At 40.6% G+C, this 17,432-nt stretch overlaps 1 protein-coding gene across 2 annotated transcripts in view; it reads right to left on the reverse strand.

Annotated features, from left to right (window-relative positions):
• PRKCE (protein kinase C epsilon) overlaps positions 1-17,432 on the reverse strand; it is a 1,279,555-nt gene that overhangs the window by 98,089 nt on the left and 1,164,034 nt on the right. For both annotated transcript variants that reach the window (XM_086927786.1, XM_086927785.1), the window contains one exon: positions 9,965-10,103. In XM_086927786.1, coding sequence (XP_086783912.1) covers positions 9,965-10,103 — 139 coding nt within the window. The remainder of the gene's footprint in view (positions 1-9,964; positions 10,104-17,432) is intronic.

Genomic DNA, 17,432 nt, shown 5'->3' on the forward strand with positions numbered 1-17,432 from the left:
AATTAACAGCACTGACACAACGAACTCACTAAACCATCAATCTGAAAATCATTTACAGTCATGTCAATCAATGTATTTTTTCTATTCACAGAATAATGTGCAAATGTATAGAATTGACTGAAAATCAACTTTAACAATGTCTCCTTATGTGTGTGCACTGCAAATATCCAGCAAGTCATTGATAACCTCTTGATTAGACACTGCTGTCCTTCAATCAACAGATCTTCATCAATACAAACCAGTACCAATCATCATATCTTATATCCTTAACATATGAGAGAATACAATATAATAGAATTGTAAACCAACCCAGAATACAAATATGATATTGAGAAACTGTGTGTCTATATTCCAATCAGCTAGAGGCACTAATATAACACTACGTGACACCTGCGACAATTTGTCAATCTAAATCAACAAGAACATTTATTCTTTATTGTAAACTTGAGCTCATTCAGCTCATCAAAATGCATTGTTGGTGCCAAAAGCCTACATTGCAGGCTACTATAATCATTTTTTTTTATCAGAAAGTGATGTGTTCCAATGCATTCCTCTGACCAAACGTAGTCGGAGAACATGTGCTTTTGTTTCCACCTGGCTCTAGAGCAGGATGGAAAAAAATGGCACATGAAGAAGATCTACATTAAATCATCCACTATGTTTATAGTATCTGCTCATATTGGCCCCTGATGATGATAGGAGCAAAACTGACCCTTTAAGTTAACAGTAACTATGCCTCATTGGTTTAAATTTAAGACTTATGTGATCTCGTTGGAATGTTATCCATTATGCATAGACATTATTTTGGTCTACTTTTATGGTATTGATTTACTGTGCCGCTAAATAAGCTCAATCTCTTAAACAGCACATTGCTTGATCCACAATGAAGGAAGAGCAGTTACAAGCAAAGACAATGAGTTAACATTTCGGACAAGTCACATGGAGGGATATTGTCCAACTGCGGAACAGTACACTTGCCCCATAGCTGTAATCCAAGTGTTTAAACATGGACTGTCACATGGTGGCTGAGAGGGGTAAAACGTGATAGTCTATATTGGTGTTGCTTATGTGAACCTCCCCTCCCTCATTTGGGCACATGTAAATGGTGGTTGTGTTGTGAGTCTGAGTATTGAGTTGTATGAAGGTCAAAGGGCTTTTTTGTGTGGGGTAAAGCAATGTGCCATGAAACAGTATACATTGTGAAAGGTTTTCTGGTAATTATTATTTTCAACTCATTAAAAAAAATTAATAACATAAGTTAAAAAAACATTTACGCAAAGATCATATACCACTCATTCAGTGGCGATTCCTCTGCGGTGGCAGGGGACCATCACCCCACTGTCTGTCTCAGAGCCAGCAAATGTAAAATAAAACGATGTTCTTGCATCTTTTTAATTTACATTTGCCGGCTCTTAGGTGTTGGGAGGGGCAGGGCTGAGACATGGGAGGGCGGAGGAGGAGCGCTAGTGCACTTCACTGTCTAAGTGCTTATGTGTTTGGCCGGCGGTCTCAGGCCGACCAAAACACACATACACACTTAGGTTTCTCCAGCCCAGCTGTGAGCAGCTGGGCTGGAAAAATCCCACAGACTGCCTGGTCTGAGCAGGGCGTCTTTCCTGCCTGCTCAGGCCAATCACTGCGCCGCTCAGCAGTGCAGGGATTGGATAGGGAGTCTGTCCCAGGCGCTGCTGGGACCAGCAGGCAGGAAGAAGAGAGATGGACTGACGAGACACTATGCTGGAGCGGCCGGCAGCAAAAGGTAGGTTTCATTTTTATTTTGTATTTCCGGTACCCCCCACCCCCGTGCGACGCCTCTTGCACGACCCCACCCAGCTCACCACCCTTCGTTTACGGCAGCCGCCGCTGAGCTCATTTGCATCAATGCTGCATATCGACCATCCATCATTCCCAATAGTCTAGTGCTCAGTTTCTTCTCTCTGCTTCCAGGTTTTCTTTTTCGCGATATTGCTTCACCCTTCATTGACCAAAGCAAGAAAGTAATGTTACTTTGTAAACTTTTAAATCCAAGTATAAATTACAGAAATTCCTTAGACTGGAAAGGAAGAGTGATACTGGATGCTTCCACAAAGGCATGAGGAGCCATCTCCAGTCATTGATCCTGTTGGTTTTTGAAAGTCTGGACCACGCTGCTGTAAAGTGTTAACCAGAAAACCTTGGGAGCAATGTTCCATTCATTGCCAGTGGACTTGACAAAAACAGTAATGCATATAACTTTGCCACAAAAGAAGCTGTTTTAGTACTTGTGAATGGTCAGGATTCCTGCATGCATTTTCCTTCACATATAACTTTGTCAGAATTTGCTGCTGTCGTCACTTGATGCTCTTGTCGAAGTCTAAGAAAAAGAAGAATCATCGAATTCTTCACATTTAGACTTCTACAAGATGAGAGTTGTGACTCATATAAACTAGAGACATCTAGGTTAAAGAGAACTAGGAAGGAAGAAAGGAAACCAAAAAAGGCTACTTCGAAGGCCTCGGAGGGACCTCTGGCGCTCCTTTCCTACACATCTGATAAGAGGTGTGCACAGCCTGGTGATCCGTGCAGCCACATGCACATTTACACATTTGTTTATGTTTTGATACCTGAGTGGGTGAAATGTACATCAGTTAAGTGCCTTGTAAGGGTGGTATTAATAGTTTGCATGGGGATGTCTAACTAGTCTATACACACACACAAGACTGAGCTTTCAAAGCAACTTTTTTTAATTTTTATTATTTACCTTCAAACAAGCGTGATAATTTGCCGTCTAATATTCTGCGAGAAGCCTTTATAGGCAGTTAAAATGCCAGTGTTTAAAAGGATATATGCTATAAATTTATCTGACATCTCAATGCCTGCAGACATTCATCTGTTGATGGACATTTTAGCAGGACACCAGCAGAGCAGTATGCAAGGAACCAAACTCTGCAGCCACCTTGGACTACTTGCATCGCTAAATAGTATAGACAGATAGCAATGCGGAGACTGACAGATAGGAGGCAGTTGCAATACCTTTCATTCATGGGATAAAAAAATGAAGGCTAGAAACAGGAAACCCAGTGGTGTTAAGAGCAGACAGAAATCTTGCAGACAAAATCAGCCTTGTCTCTTGATCTGATGATTCATTTCAGCATTTGAAGGTGGCCCCCTGGGAGAACAGCAATGGAATGCCCGAATGTCCATAAGTAGGTTTGCGATGCATAGGAATAGTGGACACGGAACACTTCTATGGATACGTTTCCATCCCGCTTGTATGTAGCTGGCCTTGAGTAAGGGTTCTGGGATTTCAAGTATCTCTAGATGCCCTGTTAGGATTGACACACATTGTCAGCTGAATGCAGCGCTTTCCAATCCTATAGAAGCCACAGCATCTTGGATCTCAATTAGTAGTATTCAGGGGTCGCCGCTGTGGTGCCTGCCTTTTTCCTTTATACACCAGGAAAACAATAGGAATCTGCTATGTGAAGTTTTTACAGCTTTCATTTCCCCTAGCTCCTGAGCAGCAGATGATAGGGTGGGACACTGGATTGTCACCCCATAGTGCTGCCTCTGATGACTGACGCCACATAGCTCGTATATTCGGAATGATGGTATTTACACTCGTCTGGTTTTGGTCCTGAATCAAAGTAACCTCTGTCTATTGTTATTACTTTTTATGTACTCATCTTTATGTATTTTACCCCTCATTTATTATTTTGAATTGCAGTTGTAAATATTATCCTGTCATGCACAGTATTTTCCCTCTTTTAAGTATACAAAATGTTCAATAAAAGAATTCAACATGCTGTCCAGCCATCCCGCCCCAAACCAATTACTTCATAAACATGAGCAGATGTTCACAGGAATCTCGGAATGGAAAATAATGCTACTAAATAAATATGTTCATCACTGTTTTTGCTTCAAAATAATGGAGCATGATTTTGAAAAACAAATCACAGTGCTGAAGAATGGTTTTGAGTTCACCCTCTTTGAACGACATGAAGAGCTGCGTTAGGATAATTCCTCAATTCACCAGTTTCGATGACTGAGGTTCAGATCCAAGTCCCATACTTCTGTTACAATGTAATGTTTACACTTGATTTCCTTCCGCTACATAGCTGCCAGTATTTGAAACTGAAGACCAATCACATTAGTTGTTGTGATGCCTCTTTGCATTTTTCTCATGGTGCCTTGTTTCCCCTTTTTGTTCTGTCATTATGCTTTATTTTGTAATTTCCTTTGTCGAGGTTTTTAATATTCCTCCATCTGGAGTTATTTTCATACTTCTCAAAATGTCCCTTCCATGTCCCTAGTAGGGTTTGAAAACTGGCCGAGTCTTGCAAATGCATGTTCGCCCGTTGATACCCATTGCATGATGCATGTAAAAAACTAGTAGTGGCGCACCTCATTTCTGCGGGGCGCACTGCGTGGCTCAAAACTTGTTGCAACACTTAGCTCAAAACATGATGTTTCCTGGCAGTCTACATCCAGTGCACCCGCTGCCATTTTGAGAATTCGGAGTAAAATTTGTGAACATTATCAGACTGGAAAAGATACCCACTTATTAACGAACTGTCCATCCTCATCATTGTTGCGAATCTGCCCCTCCTTCCTTCAAGGAGAGTAATGAGTCCAAGAAGGGTTGCTCTCCAGCGTTACACACTTCTAATGAGCACCGAGTTAGCCAATCCTCTTCTCAAGAGCAATTGAGTACCGAGGTAGCCAATCCTCTTCTCAAGAGCAATTGAAGGAGTTCCCCTCATTGGTGTGTGCTGGATGTAATTTTCTTCTGCACGGTTCCTCCACCGGTGTACATCCGCACACTAGCAATTGATGCAGTAGGGCTGAGTGTCATTGCCTAGCCTGCAGTCAGTAGCTTTTCTAGCCATGCTCACAGTCCTCTTCTAGGGCACCAAAGACAGCTTCATAATAGAAGTTGTGTTCTATATTTAAACATAGCATGCAATGTGTAGATATCAAATCACCAAAATGTCATGAGTAGTGAAGACGTCAATATGCACCGTTTGACTGCTGGTGACTTCCCAGGGATAATCAACAATTTACCCAGGTAAAGAATTCCAAAATGATCAGCAGGGGACAAAAATGAAGTAGAGCACAGAGGTTTGTTAGACGATTTGGGCGAAATAATAATAAAAAAAATAAATGGCTTTAGAGCTTAAGGCGATAGTATCAATTGAATGGTAAATGAAATTCCAGATCCTGAGAGTACAACCCAAAAAAATATTGGGTTGGTCTGATTTTTTGACTGAAAAGTGTCGTTTTGAGCAGGAGAGTACCTGAGTTTGGAAGTTGGTGTGACCCTCCCCAAAATCTTCAACTTGCTTGTAAAAGTGAGTATGACTTGAGTTTAACGTGTGTGTATTAAGCATGCAGGTTTTTAAGTTTATCTGCCATGAACAGGGATGTTGAGCGCAGTACAAGAGTGATGCAACCGGAATGGCCAATCCCTGCCGCATCCAAGAAATCTATGGGTGGAACAAGGTGGGTGGTTTTTGGTATGCCAAAGAAAATGGCACTGCTACAGTCGAGTCCTAACAGTACTAGTTGGCTTATATATTTGAGACCTTGTTCTGGGAAGAGAGGTTTGATTCCATGAATCAGTGTAAATTAATGATTGTTGCTGTTGGACAATGTGTTAATATGTTTCCAGAGGTCCAGTCGAGAGCCAAAAGTGATGCCAAGTGATTTAACACTGTAAATGACGGAGAAAGTGCAGTCTAGGATGTTGCTTGATTCAAGCCAATCCTGAACTAGGGGAGAGCAGGTCTGAGTCCACATAAAAAGGTGTTCTATTTTATTAGCTTTGAAGTTAAGATGATAAGCAGCCATGAAGGCTCGTAAAATATTAACAATTGAAGCAACCAGGGGGAAATCCCAGTTCAAGAGATGTTCAGGTAGAATTATGTGTCATCTGAAAGCTGGTGGTGTGACATGTCATATTCTCTGATACCAAAACCAATTAGGTCAAGATAGAAATAAAAGAGATGAAGACCTAAAACTGACACTGAGAGACTGGCTGATGTGCAAGAGCAGGACTGGTAAAATGCTAGCAATTTGGATAATTTGAAAGTGATTAGTTAAGACTTGAATGAATTCAGAACCTTGCCTTCAAAGTCCATATATTCATTTAGTATATTAATAATAATATAATAAATAATGGAATGTCACAAGCCAATAAAAGGGCTAATAATGTCATCCGGCAAGAGCCACCTTTGTACAGAATATTCGGGATATCATCAATAATTTGAAGGATGGTGGTTTCAGTACTGAAGCTTACTCTAGAACCAGACTAAAAGTCATCAAAGAGATTATTGTCATTTAGAATTTATGGCTGTTGGTTATTTATTAAACTTTCCAGTAATTTAGCTAAAATGTCATACTGGAAATGGTATCAATATTATTGAGCCAATCTGGGTGACTTGACCCACTTTGACATTTATCTGCAAACTCTGCTTGCGAGAGAGAGATTATTCAGGTATGCCCAGTGAGGCACAAGTTTAGCACCAATAACTAGTGCTAGGTTAGATGGCAACGGGTCACCTGCAAGATTGGAAGGTTTACTTTTAGAAATATTGGAGAAATTCTATCTTTGAAATCATTTTGAAACTCGCGTGATTGCTTGGACATTTTCTGCACATGAGACAAGATGTGGAGATTGAAAGGGACGGACGTGATTGCTTCAAAATCTGTGACCGTGGAAATATAAAGCGACTGCATTCTTCTCATTTCTTTTCAGGCTCAATAAGACTAACGGAGGGGAAAAGAGAATTGACAGATTTAGTAATCTCAAAGAGCTTCATAGGCCTGTTGCTGGCCATTTTAATGTACTTTTTGGTGGATAAAGATTTGGAACCTAAAATAGGTTTTCTGTGCGACCTTCTGGCTGCACAGAGGTTTTTCAGGTTAGCCTTAGAAGGATTAAGAAACTAAGAGTGCACAAACAATTGAATTAGTCTTTTTCTGATCCTTAACATCCTTGATGTACCAGGAACCAGAACTCTTACATTCATTTCCTCTTTTCCCTTAACATTGACTCGCGTCCAGATCCTCGGAAAGCCAATGGAGACTCAAAGCAAAGCTGGTAGCGATAACAATGGTGTTAACATCCCATAAATCGTGAAGCCACATTTTTTCTACCTCACAGGTTGTCCAACTGTACTGATCCCATTAAAAGTAATTTAATAGTGCTCAGACCAGGCAGCGGTGATTGGGTACTCAACTAAAATGGAGGCCTCTTACCAATAATTAGATCCGGAGTGGCTTCTTTATGTGTGTGGGGTTCAAACAGTTTTGGATCAAGGCATTCTACCGTAGGAAGGAGGTGAATACTGATGGATGGTTATGAGTAGGGATATACCCTAGTGAAAGTAAAGGTTTAAAAAAATATGTGATTGTTGTTCACCAGTATGTGCTGAAAGTTTATGTTGAATGTTCAACAAAGTTTTTCTCACCTAGGGAGTGGTAAAAATGAATTGTGGTTGATTTGGTGCCAATGAACTTGATTTCAGCTGTTTAATATTGAGAAGCCATACAATCTGGAAAAAATGACCTGGCAATTACCTTAATACAAAAAATTAACTTGGCGAGAAAGGACGCTCTGTAACACTACTGCAACAGATCTTTAACAGTAGGTATACTTTATCTATCATCAACAGTGTGCGCGCCACTACTGATTGTGCTTGGCTCAAAATAAAGCGGAATCTTTTTGCTAACAAAGTCCAGCCAATCAGAGACAAATCGCACGCTGTTTCCACACTTCAAAGTGCCTCTCCAGCTAATGTCTCATTGTGAAAAGCAAACACACATCTGATAATATGAATCCACAACTATTCCCAGCTGTTACAGGGTCAAGTTTCACAAAGAAAGACTCTCAATTAACAGCACTGACACAACGAACTCACTAAACCATCAATCTGAAAATCATTTACAGTCATGTCAATCAATGTATTTTTTCTATTCACAGAATAATGTGCAAATGTATAGAATTGACTGAAAATCAACTTTAACAATGTCTCCTTATGTGTGTGCACTGCAAATATCCAGCAAGTCATTGATAACCTCTTGATTAGACACTGCTGTCCTTCAATCAACAGATCTTCATCAATACAAACCAGTACCAATCATCATATCTTATATCCTTAACATATGAGAGAATACAATATAATAGAATTGTAAACCAACCCAGAATACAAATATGATATTGAGAAACTGTGTGTCTATATTCCAATCAGCTAGAGGCACTAATATAACACTACGTGACACCTGCGACAATTTGTCAATCTAAATCAACAAGAACATTTATTCTTTATTGTAAACTTGAGCTCATTCAGCTCATCAAAATGCATTGTTGGTGCCAAAAGCCTACATTGCAGGCTACTATAATCATTTTTTTTTATATTCCTGCCCCCAAGTTTTGGAATGCCAGGATTATTAACATTCTGCTAGCCACCGCCTCGAAAGTTTTTGAAAGATTGGTTTCTTCATAAATTGTGATGCCACTTGTTCGCAGACCTGTTCCCATACACACTAATTGCTTATTGCTCATAATGAAGGAAATTACCCAAGTAGTTTATGATTCTCTGTTTGTACCTGCATTGCTTCATTATATGGGGGCCGCCCTTTGACATCATGCTTAAGGTGACATTTCATTCTGAGAGCCTGATAAACAAGTTGCGCAATACTACAAATGTACATCTGTGGTGTGATTCATTTGCATCGGTACCATGCAATTATGAGTGAAAATGGAAGGGAAAATTACCATGTGGGGCCAATCTTTCCCATCATAAAACCACATTGAATTCTCATTTTTCATGGGTTTAAACCTGTACATTTACCACTGCTGCTGCAACCAAAGTCTCATGCGATTTTCCAGGCTGGAATTAGTGGTTAAAGAAACGAGGCATGGTTCTCCAACACCTGGGAATAAAACAGTGGGGAAAATCCTACTCACTCTGAAACAGCCAGAGCTAAATTCCAAGGGGCCTAGATCTTTATATTTTACTGGAATAGTTTTGTATTTTTGTTCTAGCTATTGTCGCAACCATTTATGAGATATATCTGTTTTTCTGTGTTGATCGTTTCTTTGATATTCTGCATCTTCTCTGCCCCAATAGCAGCAATTAATATTTTTCTGTGCTAACAAAACAGACAAGCATAAAAGTAAACATAAACATCTACCTTAATTTGAATGTATTTTTAAAAATAATGCTACGAGAAGTCACACCGCGTATGTCTTCATACACGCTCATGCCCTCCCTGAGAACCAGCCATCTGCAAATTCCCCAGGGATCAATACGTTTAGCAGCTCAATTTAATATTTAAACTCAACATTTATATATGTTATTAAACACAGACTCTCTGAGCTACTCAAAATGGTAAAGAAAATGCTATGCAGAAGGCACTTGTGTCATGAAGTACTTTATCAGCGTAGTGATCATAGCAATAACCATTAGGACGTGCTCATCCAGATCATCAAGGCAAGAATAGCATCCAACATCATGACTCAAACCAGTTCTAACACATATTTCTGCACTTTCCTCTTGGTCTTACTCACATTCCACAATTCCTATTGGAATTCCTATTAAATAAAATGCTTTGGGAAAACCATAAAATACTGCATATTACATTTCATGCAGACACTTTTGCACATGCAGCGAGTACATGCAGTAGTAGATAGAAAGTTGGAGCACTGCTAAGACCACCAACAATGCAGATTAACAATGCAAAAGTGGTTGTGAAGATTTGGGAGGTCACCTCTTCTAAAGGGATTGCACTAGCTCATTGTCAACAACAGGATAACCTTTAGGGCCTTCGACATCACCTGTAGAACAGCCAATGCTTGGAAGGTAACATCTCACACCAATGCTCTACAACCAAAATAAGCAACAAAACTCAATCACCAGCCAGATAACCTCAAGATTTTGCTGTATTTCATATACCAGACAAGGAGAAGTATCAGGTTTACCTCTGGAGCAATATAATCCGGAGTGCCACAGAATGTCGTTGTTGTTACCCCATTTAATATTCCTTCTTTGCACATTCCAAAGTCAGCAAGTTTGCAATGTCCTTCTGCATCCAGAAGAATGTTGTCCAGTTTAAGATCCCTATATAAAAATATAAAAATGTGATTTTTTCATTTCTTTTAGATTGTTCTCTTTAAGGATATCCTTAAAACTCATATTTCTACACAAACAGTTGCTTACAGAATTGATAGAGAAAATTCATAACAAACATACAAAGAGTTCTAGTATAGTCTAAATAGAAAAACATCAACTAGGAATATTAATTTCCCCAAAATGAAAACTGGTATATCCTTGTTCTCCAAGCCAAAAATTAAACCACCTTCACCAGATACATTCATTTCCTTATGTTCACCTAACTATACATTATTTACCTTTTTTCAAGCTTCATGAATCTTCTCATGACATGTTTTCTTATATGATTTACGAAGAATATTGAAGTTGAGAATATATAAAATCCTTGGGAAAATGTATGCACTAATTCGTGGAGGCTGTCCTCAGGGCTGATAATGCTCACTAGTAAATGTACAGCAAAAGGTACTTAACTTTTCTTTAGCAACCTTGATTTGTCTCTGGCAACCAAACTCTTTTCCATTGAACTGACAAATAAACTTCTTTCCAATGAACTATCGGGCTGTCCTCACCAATCTTCCGACTTACAATAATCATTTCTCAGGATCATTTGTAGAAAACACTATTGGTAAAGTATGTAAATATTCACAAAGCTAATACTTTGTGGGTATTCACTCTCTTCCTAAAGGTCACCCTCTGCCCCTTATATGGTAACATCCATGTCCTTAGACCTACCCTAATCATGCCCTCATACATTCCAAAACCATAAAAGGCTAACCAAGGCATAGTAAAAATGTAAACACCACAGTAAGAAATCTAGAAACGAACACATACATTATTATTTCGTGTTGGTACCACTACAAGGCTCTGATTGCGGGGAGATCTGGGTCGCAGGCATTTCAATTTCCAAATGTTTTTGGTGCACATACATCCTTTTCTTATGAGTTGAACCCTAGGCAATGGGGAATAATTTACGACGCAGAATTCTGCACTTAATTCTCATTTCCTTGCGTTAAACAATTGCTTTCTTCCCTCTCTATTCACACTCCTCCTTACATTAGAGGAGTGTACACAGGACAGGAAACGGGAGCGCCAGCACAGAAGATACTTGCATCACAAATAGGCTTCCAGCTTCTTCCACGTGAACTCTGTCCGCTATAATTATAGGAAACCCCTGGCCAGATCAACCCCTACGCTTCCTCTCTCTGAATGTAAACAAAAGGAACCTTTTCAACTTAATCTTGCATCGGGCAAGAACTACCAGAGGGGTCTCTGGGTATTCCATCTGTCTGCTGACGTTTTACCCTTGTGTCCGGTTGAATAATTGTTCTAACATGTTGTTTTTGCAATTGTGGTGCCAATTCTGAACTTTACCTGCCCTGTTAACAACATTCAAAACATGTTTCGCATTTGTTAGCTGGAAACATGGCCCGCCATTTGGAACCATATCCAGTTTCCTCCTGTGCGCCAACATTTCTGGTGCTAAAGTTGTCTCTCAGTTTTGAAGGCTGTTTTTCTAATTGGCAAATATTGTACTCTGATTTTAGTTGTTCTGCCAAATTCCTTCATTTTTTTCAAAACTTATAAATGCCTGGCCAGGATGCAAACGTTGGACTCTCCAAACCCATCTAGATTTAAGAGACAGCCAAGCATAAAAGATTGGAAACAGGTCACACGTTTTGGTTTTTATTACAAATAGATTGGGCGTAGAAAATAAAGAAGCACAAGAGAAAGAGCATAACAGGAAGTGAAATATTCATAGAGCCTCCACCATGTATACTACTAGTCTCATCTGTAAACTTATTTTCTATATGAAAAAGTAAGCTTTACAATTTAGGTGTAAAATTAACGGTGCCTCCAAAGAGAAACAATAACATCTTAACTTCTTACTCCATACTCGGAAAGAATGAACAGCCCAATTCACAAACCCATTTTGCACCTAAAGTGCAAAATGCTGTGCATAAGGCGTAAAAGTGTAAATCTGCATTCTATTTTCACAAAATTGGACATTTCCATTCATAGATGGATGTTCTGCCATTTTATAATAAACACAAAATGGTGCAGCATTACGAGTGAGCAAATCTGCTCTCGGGGCAAGAAGCGGCAGTTCCTAAGAAGGTTTGCCTTGGAAAGTCTGTAAACACCCACAAACGTGTTGGTTTAATGGTATTGAGAAATATTTGAAAGAACATTCCCACCCCGATTAGGACCAGTAAATCGGTATTTAAAGTGATTCTGTATCAATTTTGCAAACTGGGAGGGAGCACTTTCTAAACTGGTGGGAGTGTAGAAGAAGCTGTCCATGGCAATGGCACGTTTGCAATACATTTATGCATGTAACTTGACATTCACAAGATATGGGACTGACCAGGCTCTGTCGAATCGTTTGTGAACTCCAGGGAAGTTGGCAATTTATTCCAACATAAGAGGAACCTGAAGGGAGTAAATGTCTGACTGATTTTTGTGAATCAAATTCCTAGTTTTTATTGTCTACTCCACTGGACTCAACATGATTTCATTGCATTTTTTTGTAAACATGAAAAATGTCACTAGTGTCTGAGTTGTAATTATGGAGTGTTGTATAATGGCATAGGGTGTTGTCCACTGGCAAGGAGTGTAGTAGAGTGGAGATGTTGTAAAGTGGAGTGATATAGAGTAGATTGGGGGAGTAAAGTGGAGTAGAAGGGCATAAAGTATCATTGCATAGAGTGGAGTAAAGTGGAGTGGCATAGAGTTTTGTAGAGTGGAATGGCATAGAGTGGCATATAGTGTGAGAGGCATAGAGGGAGTGGAGCGGCGAAGAGTGGAGTGAGTGGGAGGTCATAGAGTGAGCGGAGTAGAGTGTTGTAGCACAGAGTGAATTAGAGTGACAGAGTATTGTTTCACAAAGTGGAGGGGCAGAGAGTGGAGTGGACTGTTGTAGAGTAGAATGTTGTAGAGAAGAAGGAATAGAGTGGTGTAGAGTGAAGTAAAGTGTAAAAGAGTGGAGTGCCGAAGAGTTGCACAGCACTGAGTCGAGAAAAGTGCAGCAGATTAGAGTAACATGTTGCAGAGTGGAGTAGGGTGGAGTGGCATAGTGTACAGTGGAGTTAAGTGGAATGGCGTAGCATGGAGTGGCATAGAGTGTAGTAAAGTGTCATTGAGTTGCAAGAAGTAAAGAGGCATACAGTGGCATACATTGGAGTGGATTAGGATGGAGAGGCATAAAGTAGACTAGAGTGGCATACAGTGGAGTGAAGTGGCATAGAGTGGAGTGGAGTGGCGTAGGATAGAGTGCAGTGGCGTATAGTGGAGTGGAGCAGAGTAGAGTGGAATATCATGGCATGGAGTAGAGTGGCATGGTGAGTAGTGGCTTGGAGTAGAGTAGAGTGAAGTGGTGTACAGTGGAGTGGCATAGAGTAGAGTTCCGTAGAGTGGCAGTGTGTTGAGTGAAATGGGTTAGAGTGGCATAGAGTAGAACTGTTTGGTGTAGAGTAAACTGAGGTAGAGTGCATTGATGTATAGTGCAGCAGCTTAGAATAGAATAGAGTGGCCTAGAGTGCAGTGGCATAGAGGGCAGTGGTTTAGAGTAGAGTGCAAACAACACATTTTCAAATTGACATGACCATTACATTTGCACAGACATACAGTTTTACTAGTTAAAGTATACAGCACAAAAACGATAATGGGTGGAAATCTTACCATCTAGTGTATTGATGTGTTTTGATACTATTTAAATGTTTGCTTCCACCACAATTCAGAATTACAGAAACATCTGCTTCAATTTTTCTTCTGATATATTCTGATATATCTGCACAATTTGTTTACAGACCATTACATTGTGTTGTGTGCTAGATAAAAGCTATTCCATTTACAGCAAGATTGTCACACAAATCTTCTCACTTTGAAGTCAGAGAAAGAAATGGAAATATCAAGCTCCCTCAGAAGACAGAGCCTCACATTTGACCACTGTCTTTGAATGCACAGCAAATGCGACAAGATTAAAAGGCTGACTTACAAAACTCAAGCACTGTGGAAGAATACAGTAAACAGGATATGCTCAATGGGAGGGACAAACTCAAGTTGGACAACCTAAAACAAATAAAGCCACCAAACAGAAAGTAAGCACCTGTGAGTTACAAACCACAAAGCAAATGGTAAGCAATGGGTGGAATGTATTCCCATGGAGGCTTTCTGTATGCCACCAAGAGGTCTTTGGTGAACCACACAGCTGCGCTGTCTGGTAGTCTTCAACCTAAAAAGGGCTTACACACAATCTTGGGAAAGTGTATCAGAGAAAAATGGAGTAGCAGTTTGATGACCAATCCTCCTTTCGATGCATGGGAATTGGCCTTATTATTATAAAGGGCAACAGTGATCACTAGGCAGGTTGGCACAATGTAACTTCACCTGCCTGCTGGGAGATTCTTAAGGCATCTCTGGAATGCCAGTAGACCAACCTTAAAGGCACATTTTGGGTTTATATTAACCGTAATCCACTTCCAATGTAGAGCACAGTTAGCACATCTCCTAAGAGCCTGGTTGTCCCTGTGCATGGGTCAGTAATATGTGTGGGTGCAAAGGCGTTCGTTTGATTCTTAGGGTCATGCCCCCATGCAAATGAGGGAGCAACCATTGACATCACACAGGTGTAAAATGTCACCCCATGCTATTGGTACGACAGAAAGAATTGCAAGAATCTGTGAACCCATCTGCAATATAAAATTCACAAAAGTGAGCTCAAGCGTGTATTGTTCCCCTGGGGCATTTCTGTAATGTTGGCACCCTTTAAAAAAACAGTTTTTTAAAAAGCTTTTATTTATTTTTCATTGATATGAAAAAGGAAAAGAAGGGCCTAGGTGGCAAAATTGTAAGCACTGAGTTAAAAGGAAGGAGCCTGGACAGTGGGGGGAGTTGAGAGATAACAAGAGGCCATAATGTACTTCATCAGGGCTAACAATCATGAAGTTCACTTATTATTATAGTCTTACAGAATATCTCATGTGAGACAAACCATCATTCTTGGAAAGACACCATGAATCAAGCATCAAGTTTGTGGCACGCAACACAAAAGGGATCTACATAGCTATATCCGTTGGACATGATAAGTCCTTGGCATATTTAGGTATTCAGCAGAAAGGGTGAAATGAGTTATCAAGGTCTAGGCGAAGGGGGCTGAATGAAAAAGTACCTAAGAAGGCAGCTGTATGATCTCAGTGAAAAAAACAGTCTAGGTATGAAAGTTGTCAATAGCATACTGGGTAACCTTCACCTATGACCATAGGAGGGATTCTATTTTGACGTTGTTGCCCTAAATAGACATAACACTTGCATTTGGAAAACTATCTGAAGAAGTCGCAGAATCTATACTTCTGTACTTTCTTGGCAGAACAAGCAGCATGCATGCCAAAACTATGTAAAAGCATTTCTTTTTACGTTTTTGTAATTCTCAGTAAGGAAAATATTTTCCAAGTGGAAGAATACCTTCCCCTCCACTCCCATGAAACACACTCCGTTCCTGTACTGCATTTCAAAACGACCTATTCCCTCTGTTCACACAAATAACCTTTCAGTTGGGTGTTCACCCGCCAAATGTTTCTAAAGACCCAGGAAAACCTATCAGTTTGTGGATGGTGACAAAACCAGGAACATACCCTTTCAATATGGTCGGAGAGTTCCTTCAATAAAAAAAACAATGTATTTCTATAACACTCCATGAACCCTTGGGGCATCTTGATGCTGAATAACGGATCTTTTTTTTTACTCATCAACTTCAAAAGGTTGAGCGAGCCTACCTAGGTGGAATACGCCGTCATGCGGTCAAACACAGATTCTGAAGTGGATGTGCTACTGCACTGAGGCACCAGACCCACAAGCACGCCAGCAAACTAGTAGACTGTCCCTGTGACTAAGGTTGACCAGCGGAGGAACAAAAGTCCTCTGAAGAACCAGAATCGATGGGTCTTTGCCAGCAAGTGATTTTTGTACATCATTTGTATCTATGTGCACAAAAAAACCTATTTGAATGGGGACTGCAATATTTTCTTTAGTTAAGCTTGAAAACCTCTTTATATGAAGTGCATAAGGGAAAGTGGGCGAGGCAGTACTCGATGGTGGACAGGAGACTTTTAACATTGAAACGGTCTGCCAAGGACCTCCTCAAGAGTCACGTTCGAGACTTTGTAAAATATTTGTTGACCCTAGCCATTCCTTGAGGGCTGGCTTCAACACTCAGCCCACACCCACCCATTACAGGTGTCACTGGTCAGCTGACCCTGCTAATAAAGGGGCTGGGCGCACGTGCCAGATGAGTCTACGTGGTCATTCTAACTGCATGGGTGCCTGGGGCCCCAACCCTCACAGGTGGATACCACGGTGCCTGATCATGACTGGCAAGTGTTCCCACACCCACCTTTCCTGGGCGTGGGCATGGGAACAGCAGGCCTGATTTTACGGGAGTAATTCCAGCTGTTAAAATTGCATCACGACTTTGCCTGCAACAACAGTCACGCCCCTATCCAAGCAGCTTTTTAGGCAAGGGGCAAGCATGTTAGGCTGACCCCTGCCAGGGCACCTTTATCCCATTCTTGCCAACGCCCCCCCCCCCCTCCACCTCCCCAGCATCTGCCAGCCAACTCACATTTCCCACCTGCTTAGAGCACATTCATTCCTCAATCCGGGGGTTCTAACTCGAAATTCCAAGGCACTGGCAGATGTTACAGCCTAGTAACATTAATGTTATGCAAGGAGTTTGCACCCAGTCGGCACCATGCAAACTCGTAATGAGGGCGTAATGAGTAAATGTTGAAAATATCGGAGGGATGCTTTGCAGTTGATGCTTACATTCGAAATCAAAGTTTTGACGCTAATGACTTTAAGGAAAAATATGCAAACCGCTACACCATGCTAGTTGGAACGAATGTCGGTGCATTTGATTAACTGATGAAAACTACTTTGTAAACCTTTCACCCTCATCCTTAAAAAACATGGAAATCACTTTCATATGTGAGGTCTATTTTGCAAAACGGAGGCAGTGGTGACTTTTGGCATATCTTATTCAACGTTAGCATATATTAAGGCCTTGAAATAATTAGAGCAAAGGCAATTTCCTCCGTCAGGGGCTTGTATCAGACCAAATGTTGGGAGCCTCAGCCATTTTCCGGGTCTCCGATCCTTTGATGCAATGTTTATCGCTCGTCTTTCAAGTTTGGCACATTTATTTCTCATCAGCGTCACTTCAATTAGCATCCACTACTGGTTCCCACATTAAAAGATCTGCAGAGCATGGTACGGAGTGCAAGCAGGGGAACAACAACAAGAACATCAAGGGAGTGTGCTTAAAGGATGGTGAAGGGAGGAAAA

The sequence above is a fragment of the Lissotriton vulgaris genome, chromosome 6, assembly GCF_964263255.1.
Source record: "Lissotriton vulgaris chromosome 6, aLisVul1.2, whole genome shotgun sequence".
Taxonomy (NCBI): domain Eukaryota; kingdom Metazoa; phylum Chordata; class Amphibia; order Caudata; family Salamandridae; genus Lissotriton; species Lissotriton vulgaris.